Source organism: Vombatus ursinus, unplaced genomic scaffold (assembly GCF_900497805.2).
Source record: "Vombatus ursinus unplaced genomic scaffold, bare-nosed wombat genome assembly UNPS02014959.1, whole genome shotgun sequence".
Classification (NCBI taxonomy): Eukaryota; Metazoa; Chordata; class Mammalia; order Diprotodontia; family Vombatidae; genus Vombatus; species Vombatus ursinus.
Window position 1 is genome coordinate 7,225,113 of NW_020954737.1, and position 16,350 is coordinate 7,241,462.

At 40.7% G+C, this 16,350-nt stretch overlaps 1 protein-coding gene across 1 annotated transcript in view; it reads left to right on the forward strand.

The window, feature by feature from the left end:
• LOC114030441 (glycerol-3-phosphate dehydrogenase [NAD(+)], cytoplasmic-like) overlaps nt 1-15,843 on the forward strand; it is a 30,842-nt gene extending 14,999 nt beyond the window's left edge. Inside the window, exons 5-9 of the mRNA XM_027845259.1 lie at nt 4,874-5,012; nt 7,931-8,043; nt 8,346-8,579; nt 10,482-10,588; nt 15,689-15,843. Of these exons, the coding sequence (XP_027701060.1) occupies nt 4,874-5,012; nt 7,931-8,043; nt 8,346-8,579; nt 10,482-10,588; nt 15,689-15,800 (705 nt within the window). The 3' untranslated portion in view covers nt 15,801-15,843. The remainder of the gene's footprint in view (nt 1-4,873; nt 5,013-7,930; nt 8,044-8,345; nt 8,580-10,481; nt 10,589-15,688) is intronic.
• Nucleotides 15,844-16,350: the final 507 nt, after the last annotated feature.

Genomic DNA, 16,350 nt, shown 5'->3' on the forward strand with positions numbered 1-16,350 from the left:
CATCTCCCAAGTTTTCCAGTATACTTTCATTACATCTCCCAGAAACAGGGCTCCCAGCCTCTTCCATGTGAAGAATTACGTCAGCCCATCACTCGGATACTTGCTTATAAAAACTCGACTAATTGGCCAGTCTTCTATTACAGGTGTAAATATGAAGAGGCATTGTGGCATTGTAAATTTTTTTTACACATATAGGTCCTTTTCCTTTTCTCTTTGGTCTCTTTGGGATATAGCCCTAACAGTGGTAATTCTTGGGTCAAAAAATATGCACAGTCTTATAGCCCTTTGGGCATAGTTCCAAATTGTTTCCCAGAAGGTTTGGAGTAGTTGACAAACCCACCCCTGTGCTTTAGTGTCCTTATTTTTCCACATCCCCTCCAACTTTTGTCATTTTCCTTTTCTCTCATGTTAACCAATCTGATAGGTCTGAGGAGGTACTTCAGAGTTGTTTTAATGTGTATTTATCTAATCAGTAATGATGTAGAGCATTTTTTCATGTGACTATTATAGCTTTGATTCCTTCTTCTGAAAACTGCCTATTCATATCATTTTACCATTTATTAATTGGGGCATTGCTCTTATTTTTAAAAATTTGTCTCAGTTCCCTATATATCTGAAAAATGAAGCCCTTATCAGAGAATCTTGCAATAAAATTTTCCCATTTCCTGCTTTTATTTCCTTCTAATTTTGGTTCCATTTTTGTTTTGCAAGAGCTTTTGAATTTAATGTAATCAAAATTATCTATTTTACATCCTGTGACCTCTATCTCTTGTTTGGTCATAAATTTTTCCTTTATTCAGAGATGTGACAAGTAACTTTTTTCCATGCTCTTCTATGCTTATGATATTACCCTTTAAGTCTAAACCATGTATTCATTTTGACCTTATTTTGGTATAGGGTGTGAGATGTTAGTCTATGCCTAGTTTCTGTCATCCTACTTTCCAGTTTTACCAGCAGTTTTTGTCAAAAGTTAGTTGTTACTTCAATTGCTTGGAACTTTGGATTTATTGAACACTAGATTACTATGGTGATTTAATATTGTGTATTGTGTACTTAATTTATTCCACAGATCCACCATTCTATTTCTTAGCCAGTACCAGATTGCTTTTATGGTTACCACTTTACAGCATAGTTTGAGATCTGGTACTGCTAGGCTACCTTCCTTTATGTTTTTTCACTGATTCCCTTGTTATTCATGACCTTTTATTCCTTTAGATGAATTTTGTTATTATTTTTTGCTGCTCTATAAAGTAATTCCTTGGTAGTTTGACTGGTATGGCACTGAAAAGTAAATTAATGTGGGTAGAATTGTCATTTTTATTATGTTGGCATGTTCTACCCATGAACAATTAATATTTCTCCAGTTGTTTAGATCTGTCATAAGGCTATGCCTGTTGATGTGTCCAGTGTTGTGAAGAAGTACTTGGCTTAAGTACTCTGTGGAGTGGTCAAAAGGTTTACTGAAACTCCTATTGACTCTCCTCTGTCCCTAGACAGTGATGATCCTGGATTTCCTTGTAAACCTGTTCCCTTTCCAGGGATTTGGTGCCTGACCAAGACGCTGATTTCTTTCCCTGTGCTGGACCTCTCAACGTAGCTAAAACCAACACCTGTTCCTGAAGGAAAAAATTTCATCTCTATGGTCTTCCCTGCCATATCAACTACAATCAGGGGCCCCAGTTTATCTAACAATTCTATACTATAATATGCATGGTTGTCCAGGTAAAGATTCACTTTTCCATGGCACGATAATAATAACTTACATTTACATTGAACTTTGAAGTTTGCGAAGTATAATATATATATATACATATACATGTGTATACATATATATACAATACATATATATATGTGCATGTGTATGTGTGTATATATATATGTATGTATATATATATATATAAATAATCCCATTCAAGCCTTTAACTCTGTGAAGTAGTTACTAATAGGTATGATTATCCCCATTTAACAGATGTGGAAATCAAGGCTCAGTTCAATTTGCTTGCCCATGGTCAGACAGCCAGTTAGTGTCAGAGGCAAGATCTGAACCCAGTTCTCCCTAACTTCAAGTCGAGTAGTCTATTTACTCTGCCACAATGCCTCTCATATCATACTGAATCCAAGAAAAAGATAGAGTGAGTAAAGCAAACCTTCAGACATTGTCTCTGATGTTACAAGTTTTATTGGGATAATTGAGTTGCTCTACTGGCCACTGTGGAACTTTTTTTTTTTTTTTGGTTAGGCAATGGGGTTAAGCGACTTGCCCAGGGTCACACAGCTAATAAGTGTTATGTGTCTGAAGCTGGATTTGAACTCAGGTACTCTGGAATCCAGGGCTGGTGCTCTATCCACTATGCCACCTAGCTGCCCCCCCCCCACTTGGAACTTTTAAAAAGGATCCATTTCATTTCATTTTCACTTAGAAAATGCTGCTTTATGCAGACTTGTTTCCCTTACTGGTATTACCCTGCATTTATCTTCTGCACTACAATTCCTGTGGTCAGTAACCACTTGGGAGAGTTGGAAGCTTTCCCCAGTTAACTTTTCTTTTCTTTCTTTCTTTTTTTTTTTCCAGGTTAACTTTTCTAATACATCCTACTGGCAGCCATATTGGCATCCAAATGGGACGAACCAAGTTCAACTCTAACCTCAAACACTTACTAGCTATATGACTCTGGGCAAGTCATTTCCTCTCTTATAGCGTCTTTAAAATGGGAATAATATTGGAGAGCAATTTAGAACTATGCCCAAATGGCTATAAAAATGTGCATAGCCTTTGACCCAGCAATAGCACTTCTAGGGCTATATCCCAAACAGATCATTCAAATGGGAAAAGGACGCACATGTACAAAAATATTTTTAGTAGCTCTTTTTATGGAAGCAAAGAATTGGAAATTGAGGGAATGCCCATCAATTGGGGAATGGCTGAGCAAGTTGTGGTATATGAATGTAATGGAATACTATTGTGCTGTAAGAAATGGTGAGCAGGTAGACTTCAGAAAAACCTGGAAAGACTTGTATGGACTGATGCTGAGTGAAGTGAGCAGAATCAGGAGAACGTTGAACACAATAACAGCCCTGTTGTTTGATGACTAATATTGATAGTCTTAACCCTTCTCAGCAATACAAGGGTCTAAGACATCTCCGAAGGTGTCATGGTGGAAAGTGCTATCTACATCCAAAGAAAGAACTATGAAGTTTGAATGCAGATTGCTATTTTTTTGCTATTTGCTATTTTTTTCTTCTGTTTTGTTTTGTTTTCTCTTTCTTGTGATTCCTCCTATTGGTTCTAATTCTTCCTCACAACATGACTAATGTGAAAATGTTTAATAGGAATGTATATGTATAGCCTACATCAGAGGGCACGCTCTCTTGGGGAAGGAGGTTGGGAGGGAGGGGGAGAAAAATTTAAAACTCAAATGCTTATGGAAGTGATTGTAGATAAGTGAAAATAAATTAATAAAAAATGGGAATAATAATAGCATATGCCCCCCAAGGTTGTTGTAAGGATAAAAGAATATTTGTAAAGCACTTTGCAAGCCTTAAAACACTATATAAATGAGCACTCTTAGCAGTAGTAGTAGTTATTACTCCAAGAGCCCGCTGGAGCATAGGGGTCTGGGTCTGGATCACAGGAGTGTGGATCTAGCTAGGTTATATTGACATAAACTCCATCCTGGTAAAGTTTCCCAGAAGGTGGTGGACAGGAGCCCTTCCCAGTCACTCTAAAGGTGAGTTCTATGGCCTTTGAGGAAGGATTCTCCTTCTCGTTCTGGAGCTAACTTGAATGTAATCAGTCCACATGCCTGAGAGATATCTGCTTCTTGCACACTTACAGTGACAAGAATGTACATTCCATTTTTGGACAGCCCTAATTTTGAGATAATTTTTCCATCATACGGAGCTGAAAATGCACTTTAGCACAGTGTCTGGCACATGATAGGTGCTTAATCAATGACTGTTGATTGATTGTTGACTGACTGAATGTTGCTTTAATATACCTTCTGCTCATTTCTTCTCAGTCTGCCATAGGAAGCCACAAAGGACAAATTGAATGCTTTCTATCCAGGAAACGTCTTCACACTCCTAGAAGCAGCTTTTATGTCCTCACCAAGTCTTCTCTCCCCTAGTGCCTTCAACCAGTCCTTATAATGGTGTTATTTTCAGACCCTTAACCCTTGTCTGGAAAATAGACTGATTTTAAATAGATTTAATGTTTATATAATTACAATGGCATTGCTCTTCTTTTGGTCACAGGTTAATAGCTTATATACTCCTCACTGAAGGAAAAGCAACCCTGCTATTATTCTTCCATTGGTATTGGCTGATTTTTTTGGTGGGTGGGTTATTTTCTGTCATGGAAAGGCAGGGGGATGGGTAGGAAGAGGAAAGAGTCTGTAAGTCATTTCTTCTGCTGAAGTAGATTAAGAATCCAAACTTTTGGAAACCACATTGGTAGAGGGACAAAAGCAGAAGGCCTTGGAGGACATACACAAGGTGTCACACCTAAGTCTGTAACTAATGAGAACTTTTCAAGGACTCTGAGGAAGAGAAAACACATTTGTGCCCTGCAGCCGACCCACAGGCCTTTGCCTTAGCCTTCCTCACTCAAGGACAAGCTGAGTAAGCAAGGAAGTGTGTTAAAATAACTTTTTTTTTCACTTTTTTTTTTAAGTGAGGCAATCAGGGATAAGTGACTTGCCAAGGGTCACACAGCTAGTAAGTGTCATGTGTCTGAGTAAGATAACTCTTTACAATGCTACCTGATGAGTTTATTGGGTCTTGCTACATTTCTGTATCATTTCTTCCTTCTGACTGACTGAAGTACAACTTACCTTCTTCCTCCTTCTTCCAACTTCTTGTTCTTTTTGACCAGGGAATTCATGAAAGTCCTGGGACCTTGAAGCTGACCTCTCACATCATCCAAGAGATGCTTGGCATTGAAATAAGTGTGCTAATGGGGGCTAACATCGCTAATGAAGTAGCTGATGAGAAATTCTGTGAAGCCACCATCGGTAATGACTGTTCTAGGCAATTCATTCAAACTAATGCCTTTTCTTTCTCAGAGAATGAAGTTGAGGATAGATGGGGTGTGGGGATGGGGAACTTCAAGGGAAGGAAGAGCAAAGGTCCCTATGTCCAGTCCTAAAGCATTAAAACAGATAAAGGAATTTCAAAGTTCTTAGTCATCTAAATGGGCAGCTAGAGTAGCACAGTGGATAGAGTACTAGCCTGAAGTTAGGAGAACCTGAGTTCAAATCTGGTCTCAGACACTTACTAGCTATATGACCCTGGGCAAACCACTTAACCCTGCTTGCCTAAGTTTCCTCATCTGTAAAAGGAGCCAGAGGAATAAATGGCAAACTGCTCTAATATCTTTGCTAAGAAAACTCCAAATGGGGTCACCAAAAGTCAGAGGACACTAAACAACAAAAAAGTCATTTAAATAGAGCACTTGTGACTGATGAGATCAAGGGTGTGATTATTAATAAGAGTGGGTGAGGGGCCATGGAGGAGTAGGTGATGAGGTTTGAGGAAATTGAGGAACTGGGAAGTTAGGGTTTTTGAGGGAACATCTACATGTATATTGAAGTTCTCTTATATAAGAGCAGGAGTTTGTGGTGAAGAAGAAGACTGCGTACCCAGGTCTTCTTAGGAAAAGAGAGAGAATTGACCCAGGGACTAAATATATAACTACCACCAATGTCTGGATTGGGTGATAAATTTAGAGAGTAAATCTCAAAGTAAAAGAGGTTGATGGCAACAGAGAGAGGGTCTAGAAATGGAGCCAAGACCATGCTGACTCCTAGAGAAGAGGCCTCCAGTAATGGAAAGAATGGCCAAGGATGCAGCGTCATGTCGGGGCTGACCTGGGAGACATCTGAAAGGAGAGGAACTTTGCCAATTATAGAACGGGAATTCCAGAGCACACAATGAAAGAAATGATCAGAGCTGGGAAGGAATAGGGTTAAGGTTGGATGTGCATGGGAAGACAGGAATTGTGAGGACTGGGGAGTGGAAGGCTTTACTCTTAGGCATTTGGGATTCACTATCATAGGGATTAGGAAGGTAAGGGGTGATTTGAGAGGCAGAGAATGAGACAAAAACATGTGTTTGTAAAGAATCATTAATCTGGGGCAGCTAGGTGGTGCAGTGGATAGAGCACCAGCCCTGGAGTCAGGAGGACCTGAGTTCAAATCTGGCCTCAGACACTTGACATTTACTAGCTGTACGACCCTAGGCAAGCCACTTAACCCCATTACTTAGCATTTAAAAAAAAAAAATAGAATCATTAAACCTCTTTCAATCAAGGTGGTCTATTTGCTTCTCATATAGGACTTACTGAGAGGCAGTATAGCTCAAAAACTGGAAAGCTTCTCTTAGAGTCAGAAAAGACCTGTGTTCCAGGCCTACCTCTGACACACACTGGCTGTGACGGCAAGTCATCTAATTTCTTGGTGCCTCAAGCAATTGAAAATAATAAATTGCAAAGAAGTTGCCATTTGCTTTGATAGAATGAGTTTCCTTACCCAGGAACTCCTTGTACTGATGAAATCACTTGCCCCAAAACAAACAAAACACCCAAAACTTCAGACTTCATAAATGAGTCATTCGGTTGGTTGGGCCCAAGAGACCAATATAACAAATAAAGGCTAACTTAGGTAAGGTAAGAGAGAACAAAGAAACCTAGATAAGGAAAGAGCACAGGAAGCAAAGGAGACAGGGGGCATACACTTTAAAGTGTACCCAGGCAGACGATGACTTTAAGCCTCAGAGTTTCAATATGGCCACTGGAAATTCTCATATTTCCTGGCAGCTGGTGACTTGAATTTAATTCAGTGGACACTTATTAAGCTCCTACTGTATATAGGACACAATATTATATGCAAACCCAATTGCCTCTGTGCCCCTGGATTGCATCCTTTAGTGAGGTGCAACACCCTGTAATGGTGGAAAAGGTCCTGGACGTGGAGTAAGGAGACAAGTCCCAAGTCTGCTACTTCATGTGTGACTTTGAGCAAGCCACTTGTAAAATGGGCACATTTGTGCTACCTACCTCAGTTTTCTTGTGAGGAAAGTACTTTGTAAACCTAAGGTGCCATGGAAATGTGAGTTATAACTGTTTTAGTATGTTCTATCATGTGTTCAGCAAATTCAGTTCAGGCATTTCATTGAAGGGAAACCACTCACCTTCCCCCTCAAAATAATACTTTCCCATGATGGAAAATGCTATCCACATCCAAAGAAAGAACTGCAGAGTTTGAATGCAGATCGAAGCACACGATTGTTCTTTTTTTTCCTTCTGTTTTGTTTCCTCTTTTTTTTTTTTTTTTTTGTGAGGCAATCGGGGTTAAGTAACTTGCCCAGAGTCACACAGCCAGTAAGTATCATGTGTCTGAGGTGGGATTTGAACTCAGGTCCTCCTGACTCCGGGGCTGGTACTCTATCCACTGCACCACCTAGCTGCCCCTGTTTCCTCTTTCTTGTGGTTCCTTCTATTAGTTCTAATTCTCCTTACAACATGACTAATATGAAAATATGTTTAATAGGAATGTATATGTAGATCCTATATCAGATTGCATACTGTCATCGGGAGGGAAGGGGGAGGAGGGGGAGAAAAATTTAAAACTCAAAAGCTTATGGAAGGGATTGTTGATAAATCCAAATAAATTAATTTAAAAAATAATAATACTTTACAGTGCTGTGAGGTTTACAAAGTGCTTTCACATCCATCATCTCTCTTGATCCTAACAACAAACTCTGTGAGACAGGCAGGGAAGTTGTTAATATCCTTTTATAGATGAGAAAAAACTCTTTAGTAGAGGGTGAAAATAAGGGAAATCAAGGACCTGTTGATCCCTCCTCTCTGTAACTTCTCTGTAATGGAGGCCGACGGCTGAGGACACTGTGTCTGCCGGCTCTTCTTTCTCAGGATGCACAAACAAGACACATGGGAAGATCTTTAAGGAATTATTTGAAACACTCAACTTCCGAATGACTGTAGTGGAAGATGATGAAACTGTGGAGCTCTGTGGAGCACTGAAAGTGAGTCATGGGAGGAGGCTGAGGAGCCACTGCCACACTGCCAGGGTCCCAAATAGTATCATCCACAGCCCCCTCCTGGAACCAGCCTCCAGAAATGGGAAGCCCAAAGTGTAAAGAGTAGCTCTTATTACCAGGACCAGAGAATCTGACACGGGTGCAGCGGGTAGACCCACTCCCACTACTGGCCTTCTGACTAGAGTTGATGGGTTTGGAGAAATCCAGGGTTTGGCATCTTTATCTCATCTTCCCTTCTCCTGTTCTCTCATTTTAAAAATCTCTCTTCTTGACACCCTTCACTGCAGAATATTGTGGCCCTTGGAGCCGGCTTCATTGATGGCTTGGGTTACGGGGACAACACTAAAGCAGCCGTCATTCGCCTGGGATTCATGGAAATGATAAAGTTTGCAAAGATTTTCTGCAAGAGGCCTGTCCACCTGAGCACCTTCCTGGAAAGCTGCGGCATCGCCGACCTCGTGGCCACCTGCTATGGGGGTCGAAGCAGGAAAGTGGCCGAAGCCTTTGCACGAACAGGAAAGGTGTGGATTAATAGGGAGGGCGCTTGAGGCTTTCCCCAGACCAAGAGATTTCTGATAGGTGGGAGGAGTCTACCTCATTTTTTTTTTCTTTTATCATGCCATTTCCTTCTGTAGTTCATTTTCCCAGATGATGAAACTGAGGCAAACAGATTTAAGGGACTTGCCCAGGGTCACATAGCTAGTAAGTGCCTGCGGCCAGATTTGAACTCGTGAAGGTGAATCTTCCTGACTCCAGGCCCATCATTCTATCCATCGAGCCACCTAACTGCTCTAGAGGCAGGAGAGGGTGAAACAATATCTACTAGGTTAGCCTTCTTTGGTGGGAAGGGGTGAAAACAAATGCTGCAGGAGATCGACTTATGCAAGACAAGGTCATTGCTCTCCATGCTAATTCCTCCTAAGGGTAGGAGGCTTTGGGGATCCAGTCATGAGTCTACCTCATTTTTCAGAAAAGGAAACTGAAGGACAGAATGGTGCTTAAGTGACTTGCTCAGGGTCATACAGCTAGCTAATAATTATGAAGAGTGGGATTTGAGCCAGGTCTGCCTGATTCCACGTCCTGTCTTCTCTATAGCCAGGTACAGCACAAATAAAGGAAGCAGTAGACAGGGCTGGGTTCGAGTCTTAGCTCGCTTCTTCCCTTGCCTGCCTAGGAAGCAACATGGTGCAGGAAAATCCTGAATTTGGGGTCTCTTGACCTGGCTCTGTGATCTGGGACAATCTCTCTTTCACCTCAGTTTTCTCATTTGCCAATGAGGAAGACGGACTACAAGCCTCTTCCCCTCTCCAAATCTATGATCCTAAATCATTTTATTTCTCTAGGCCCCAGTATCTGTAGTATGTGGAAGTTGGACTTTTAAGTTCCTTCTAAGACCCTTGCAGAACTAACATGCTAGTATTTGACCGCCAAGCAAATCTTTAGCCTTGTTAAGTCCCCTCCTCGTCCTGGTGTGCAAAGTCTGGCTTAGAATCAGTTCCTGTTCTCTCTCCCCTCAAGGGGCAAACAAGGGTGCGAGCTTCCTGGTTCTGGCTGAGCCAGCACCCACCTGACGTCAGTCCTGGGAGGTCTCCCTCCTCCCCTGACTCAAGCCCTCTGCCAGCTGTTGAAGAAGGTAGAAGGGGTCATCGCAGCTTTGACTGTGACTCGGCTTTTGGAGCAAATGAGAAATTTCCTGGGGAGAAATACTTTTATTTAACATCCCCTGTGTCTGCTGCCCCTACCCAGAGCCTCCCTGGAGCCAATAATGATATATTGATCACATGTCTAGGTTCACAAAAGTTTACAAGTCCTCTTCTAGTCCTGTTGGGTAGAGGATGGATGGAATCCCCACTTTACAGGGGAATAAACTGGCTTAGATAGATGAAGTGACTTACCCATCCATAGTCACACGGCTAGAAAGTGCTAGCAGCTAAACTCAAATTCAGATATTCTGTCTGAAGAGCTATGGAAAGTTCTTTGCACTACCCAGGCTGTCACTCGCTCGGTACATGTGTGCTGGCTAGCCCGGCCTTTCCCTGCCATGTCCTATCTCTCCCTCACAAAAGTCTCCCAATCAGTGACTTTGTGATGTGGGGGGTGGGGTTCTCCCTTCTGTGGGCCAATTTCTCCCCCTTATGGACCATGGGGGCATTGCCTTGGTATCTCTTTCCCTATAGATGATGTCCTGGAAGCCCCATGTCAACTGAGTGTGAATTAATTACTTATTTCATGAATTACAAATTTGATTTGAGGACATTGGTACTGCTTGTTGAAGGTACCAAGGTGGGCATCTTAGTAAGCCTTTCAGTTAATGCTAAATTAACTGAGTATTCATTCTAAGCACTGATTATACATAGGATCATAGGATCTTAGAGGTCATCTAATTCAACCTCCCTCTTATCTTTTTATCCTATTCCTTTCAGTCCCTTGAAGAGTTAGAAAAAGAGATACTTAATGGACAAAAGCTCCAGGGGCCTCCAACTGTCAGAGAACTATACAAGATCCTGAAAAAGAAAAACATGGATGAGGAGTAAGTGACTGATGATAACTACTAAATAGGGAGTGGAACTTTCTTTTAGGAATCGTTTGTATCAGAAACTTAATCTCAGTGAAAACAAATAAGCAAAATGGGCAATTAAATTGTATATCTAACCATAAGCTTGAATCAATATACTCTTCCAGAAAAGGGAAAATATATATCAATTTTAATAAAACAAAGCCTTAATCGATCTCCCTTTTTAATCTCCTTTTTGTTTGTGTACTTATCAGATTTTGTGGCTTTTGTTTATATACATGGACATTTTAGAGTCAATATTATGATTCTTTCTTCATTCTTTATCACATTCTATGTCTGTCCATATTTCTGTCTTCTTTATATGTGTTATTCTTTTTGGTGTAAAACTTTTCCCTTCCATGGACATGACAGAGTGTATTTAACCATTTCCCAGTTGCTGGATATATGACTTGTTTCTAGTCTTTTGCTATTATAAATAAAGTCACTTTGAACATTTTTGCACAGACGGTTGTGTTTTTCACTGTTAGAGGACAAGGACTTTTCCATGCCTGGAGGAATAACAGCAGAGACCAATAGCTTCTGCTCCCCCCCTTACCACCAAGGGCTGGGCACCATCTTGAGGCCAATCAAAGCTGTAAGATAATTTGCATGGCAGTATATCGGCTGCTATTGAGGCATAATGGGCCTCAACAAGGCCAACACAGAGGTGAATGTGTTTATCTCCAGTTTCAAAAAAGCACGTCATGAAATGTAGACCATATGAGGAAACATGCCACCTTTCCTTTGAAGGGTAGAAGAGGAGAAAGTATCTCATCTTACCCAGCTAGGACGGAGGGCTTGGGATCCTTTGTGAAGAGGGACAAGACAGTGTTCTCACAGTTGCCTGAGAGGCCCTTTTCAGCACCATCTAGACAGAGATGTGTGAGGCAGGTGGAAAAAAACCAAACTCAACAGTGTAGAAAGAAGGAGGTAAAAGTAATTCCCAGGTGCAAGATCCAGGACTGCTGCCTGCGTAGTCTAAATGACATTCACAGCAGCCGTGGCAAAAGTAAGGCGCACAGTTTTAGGGACTGCAGTAAAGAAGACTGAGGTAACAGTGTTAGAGACACAGCTTTAGACTTAGTAAACAGGATCAGATCCCGGGTCCATGAGTGACAGCTGTGGCAGCAGGACTTTTCAAAATGACAGCTGGAGAGGTAATTGTGGAGACCAAGAGCTCACAAGTCTCCACTAGTGGAAGCCCTCTTAGCAGCCAGCCACCAGATACAGTTAGCTCTCAGCAAAGGAATTTACCAAGACAGCATCCTTTATTTCCCCTAACTTTCACTTGAATTTGTCATTTGGGTCCCCAAAGGGTAACTGCTATTATTCAGTATCTTAGATTAGCCCAGGGGGAAAGAAGGGAGGTCAGCCTCCTAATGCTAGAGTTCACAAGCTGATGAACCAATAGATACATTCTCTTAGCAAAGGCATTAACGGAAAGAGAAATACTATTAAAACTAAAATAGTATTTAAAATGGTAGTTATAAAATATTCCCCCAGCAGAACCTAGGGATACACAAATCTACAAATATCCACAGTGCCTGTGCAAAGAATGGGCACAAATTTAAAGTACAGTGGTAATACAGCAAATTTATAGGCAATACATATGCCAAAGCAACTCCCAATTCCCTCATGTCAGGGCCTATAAGTGCTTTCTCTATGCATGCAGCCCATAACTACATGGGCATCCATAACTGGTTCTCTTCCTTGCTGTCCCTTGAAGTTTCTTCCTTCTTCCAGTGACTGCCTTTTTTTTCCGTTTGTTTGTTTGGTTTTTTTTAGGCAGTTGGGGTTAAGTGATTTGCCCAGGGTCACACAGCTAGTAAGTGTCAAGTGTTTGATCTGAGGCCGTATTTAAACTCAGGTCCTCCTGACTTCAGGGCCAGTGCTCTATCCACTGCGCCACCTAGCTGCCCTGACTGCCTTTCTTTATTTGTATTTGTCTACAATGTTTCCATATTTCTTTAGCTGTACCTCGAACTATCTCAAAGCAATGAAGTCTCAAATTAGTAGGTGGCTTGGCTCCCTCTAGACAAGTCACTGCTAGACACTAGGGCTAATGACAGGAGGGAAAAAGAGAAGTCTCATTCTTCTCTCCTGCCTGGCTCTCTTCCACAAAGTTCTCATGACACTATATTTGTGAACTCTCCAGGGCTTAACTACTTAAAAAATCTCCAGGATTTAGCAATTTAAAATGGCAGAGACATGTCCAATTTTTGTTTGTCTAGTGTGTTTGTACTCCCTTTAATTCCAGCAGAGAAAGAAGTTCACACTTCATAAAGGGATCACCTGGCATGCCTGACACTTTACAGATAGTTTAATACTTTGTTATCACATTAAAACTTCATCATCTGTGACTAAATCCTTTTCCCACTACTATTTGTCATAGTTCTAGACCTGCTAACTGTAGCAATAAGATAAAAGAAAGACATTAAATGTATAAACATAGGCAGAAAGGGAGCAAAATTACTTCTATTTGCAGATGACATATGATGATTTACTTAGGAAACTACAGAACCAGCAAAGAAACTAATCAAGTCAATTAATAGCTTTCATTAAGTAGCGGTTTGCAAAATAAATCCACAAAAATGACAGCATTTCTATATAGCAATGACAAAAATCAAGAGATAGGAAAAGAAAGTAAATTCCATTTAAAATAACTACAAAATACATAAAATAACTGGGAGTCTATAGGTAGAGCCAAGACGTCAAAGTAGCAGAAAGAATTACAGCAAACTCTGTCCCACCCTGGACATAACTCCACCAAACAGATCTAGAAGACACCCCAAACTGAGTCTTTATCTGGAAATTCAAGAAAAAATGTCACAGTGAGTCATTTTTTACAGCCCAGATCAGTGTAGGAAGTCAGACAGGGAGATCTGCAAACACTAGGATCTAGATCTAGCTAAGAAGGGTAACTTGCAGCATTCCAGCCCTGTGAGAGGCTGTGCACCAGGGCAAGAAGTGGTCCCAAACCCAGCAGAAAGGGGACTAAATTTTTTCAGGGAGCAGGAATAGTTGCAACTTGGTGGCTTTGTTACTCACTACCCCCAGTTCTGGGTTAAAGATCCAGGGAGGACAGATATGGAGACCTGTGCCTAAAAGTGGCATTTCAGGGTAAGGAGTGGTCATGGATCCTATGCCTTGTACCAAGGCCAGAGCAAGTTTAGAATCAAGCAGTACTGTGTGACTCACACCCCGGCAGCTGAGTGGGGCGTCAGTTGTCAGTTTGAGTTTCTAATCCAGTCTTAAGTGTTCAGTGGAATAACTAGGAAAGGAAGTCCAGACCAAAGGGGAGTTCTCCGAACTGGAAGGACTTTCCAGCCGACTGGTAGTGGCTGAGTCCATCAGCAATCCAATGGAACCCCACCCTGAACAATTCTACAATCATTGCTCCGACCCAAACCTAGGTCAGTAACTCTCAGAGCTCAAATCAAGGGGGCAGTGCTCAGGCTTGGTCCTAGATTAGGCCACTTTAGAAGCACTGAAAGCTTATAGGTCTCCAGCCAGAGCAGTTCCTAAGATCCTGGCACAACATAACATTCAGTACTATTCAATCCAAGAAAGTCGCAGCAAAACCAGCCCAGACGAGGGATAAAAGTGATCATATAAAGAAAACAAATAATTTTGACTACTCAAAAAGCTTTTATATAAACAAAATCAATGCATTTAAGAAAAGAAGGAGAACTATCAATTGGAAAATTCATCACATGACATGAACAAACAACTCTGAACTGAAAACCATCATATGAAAGGTTGCTTTAGACCTAAAGTTAAGAGAATGCAAATGAAAACAACTCTTAGGTTTCCCATCATATCTATCAAACTAGAACTCATGATTAAAGATGGAAATAGTAATATTATAGGACTTAAAGACAATAGGCACACTAATACTGTTGTTGAAGGTATAAAGTGGTACCATCATTCTGGAGAACGATAGATAGAGGGAACTAAAACGTCTATATACACCTTGACCCAGAGATTCCAGTGCTAGGCATGTACTCTAAAGGCAGAAAAGTTCCATATGTACCAAATTTTCATAAAAGCACAGTGTGTGTGTGTGTGTGTGTGTGTCTGTGTCTGTGTCTATGTGTGTGTGTATGTGTGTATAGTAGCAAAGATCTGGAAACAAAGTGTGGGTGTCCACTAACTAGGAAATATTTGTAAAAATTGTGGTATGTGAATATAATGGAACGTTGTCTTACAATAAATAATAAATGACAACTATGAAAAAATCTGTAATATAGAAAGACTTATATGAGTCAATTCAAAGGTGATACAAGCAGAATCAAGAGAACAATATACAAAATGAACACATAGTGTAAACTGAAATTTAAAAAAAGCTAGCATTTATAGCACTTATACAAGTGTTATCAATTGTTGTTCTTCAGTCTTTCAGTCCTGTCCAACTCTTTGTGGCCCCACAGACCAAAGCATACCAGGCCTTTCCATCCCACTATCTTCCAAAATCTGTCCAAGCTCATGGTTCATTGTTTCTATGACACTATCTACCCATCTCATCCTCCGCTGTCCCCTTCTCTTTTTACCTTCAATCTTTCCCAACATCGAGGTCTTTTCTGATGAGTCCTGTCTTCTCGTTAGGTGGCCGAAGGATTTAAGCTTCAGCTTCAGTATTTGACCTTCCAGTGAATAGTCTCAGTAGATTTCTTTAAGTGATGTCTGACTCCTTGTGAACCCACCCTCAAATCAGTCACGGGAACAGAAAAAGAAACATCTCATTATGACCTACAGACTGCTACTTTGACAAACAATTTCTTACTTTCATTTATTTTTATTTTTTGAGGTATTGGTAATATGTAGAAATGCTAATAATTTTTTTTTAGGCAATTGGGGTTAAGTGACTTGTCCAGGGTCACACAGCTAGTAAGTGTCAAGTGTCCGGTCTGAGGTTGCATTTGAACTCGGGTCCTCCTGACTTCAGGGCCAGTGCTCTATGCACTGTACCGCCTAGCTGCCCTAATTTCTTAATTTTAGAGGGGATAAGCATGACTGGCAGGTTTCCTGCCTTCCTGGTTATGTTATGCTTCTTCAGCTGTGATCTCTCTCTTCTAGGTTTCCATTATTTGTCTGCATCTATGAAATATGCTGTGACGGAAAATCAGTTAATGATTTCATCTGTTGCCTGCAGACTCATCCAGGACATGAAGGTCTTACAAAAGACTAGGATAATTCCATCCGTTCTAATCATTAATAAAGGGAGATAAGGCCTGAGGATTTCCAATTTTTTTTTTTGCAAGGCAGTCGGGGTTAAGTGACTTGCCCAGGGTCACACAGCTAGTAAGTGTCAAGTGTCTGAGGCCAAATTTAGAATATCTGACTTTTAAGATAACTCTAGAAAAATACCTTTTTCCTCAGTCAGGAGAAAACATCTAAGAATATAACCTTCCAGAAAAGAGGAGGCTTTCCCTTAACTAACCGATCAATTTGGGAAGCATTTATTAAATGCTTACTTCATGTTAGACACTGGACTAGGTACTTACATTCTAAAGGGAGAAACAACAACAACACAATAATAATTTGTTGTGTAGTCATTTTTTGGTCATACTATCTTATATATAATGATAATATATAGTATATAATATATATTATAAAAATTATGCTAATTTTTTGTCATATCCAACTCTTTGTGACCCCATTTGGGTTTTCTTGGCAAAGATACTGGAGTGGTTTGCCATTTCCTTCTCCAGCTCATTTTACAGGTGAGGAAACTGAGG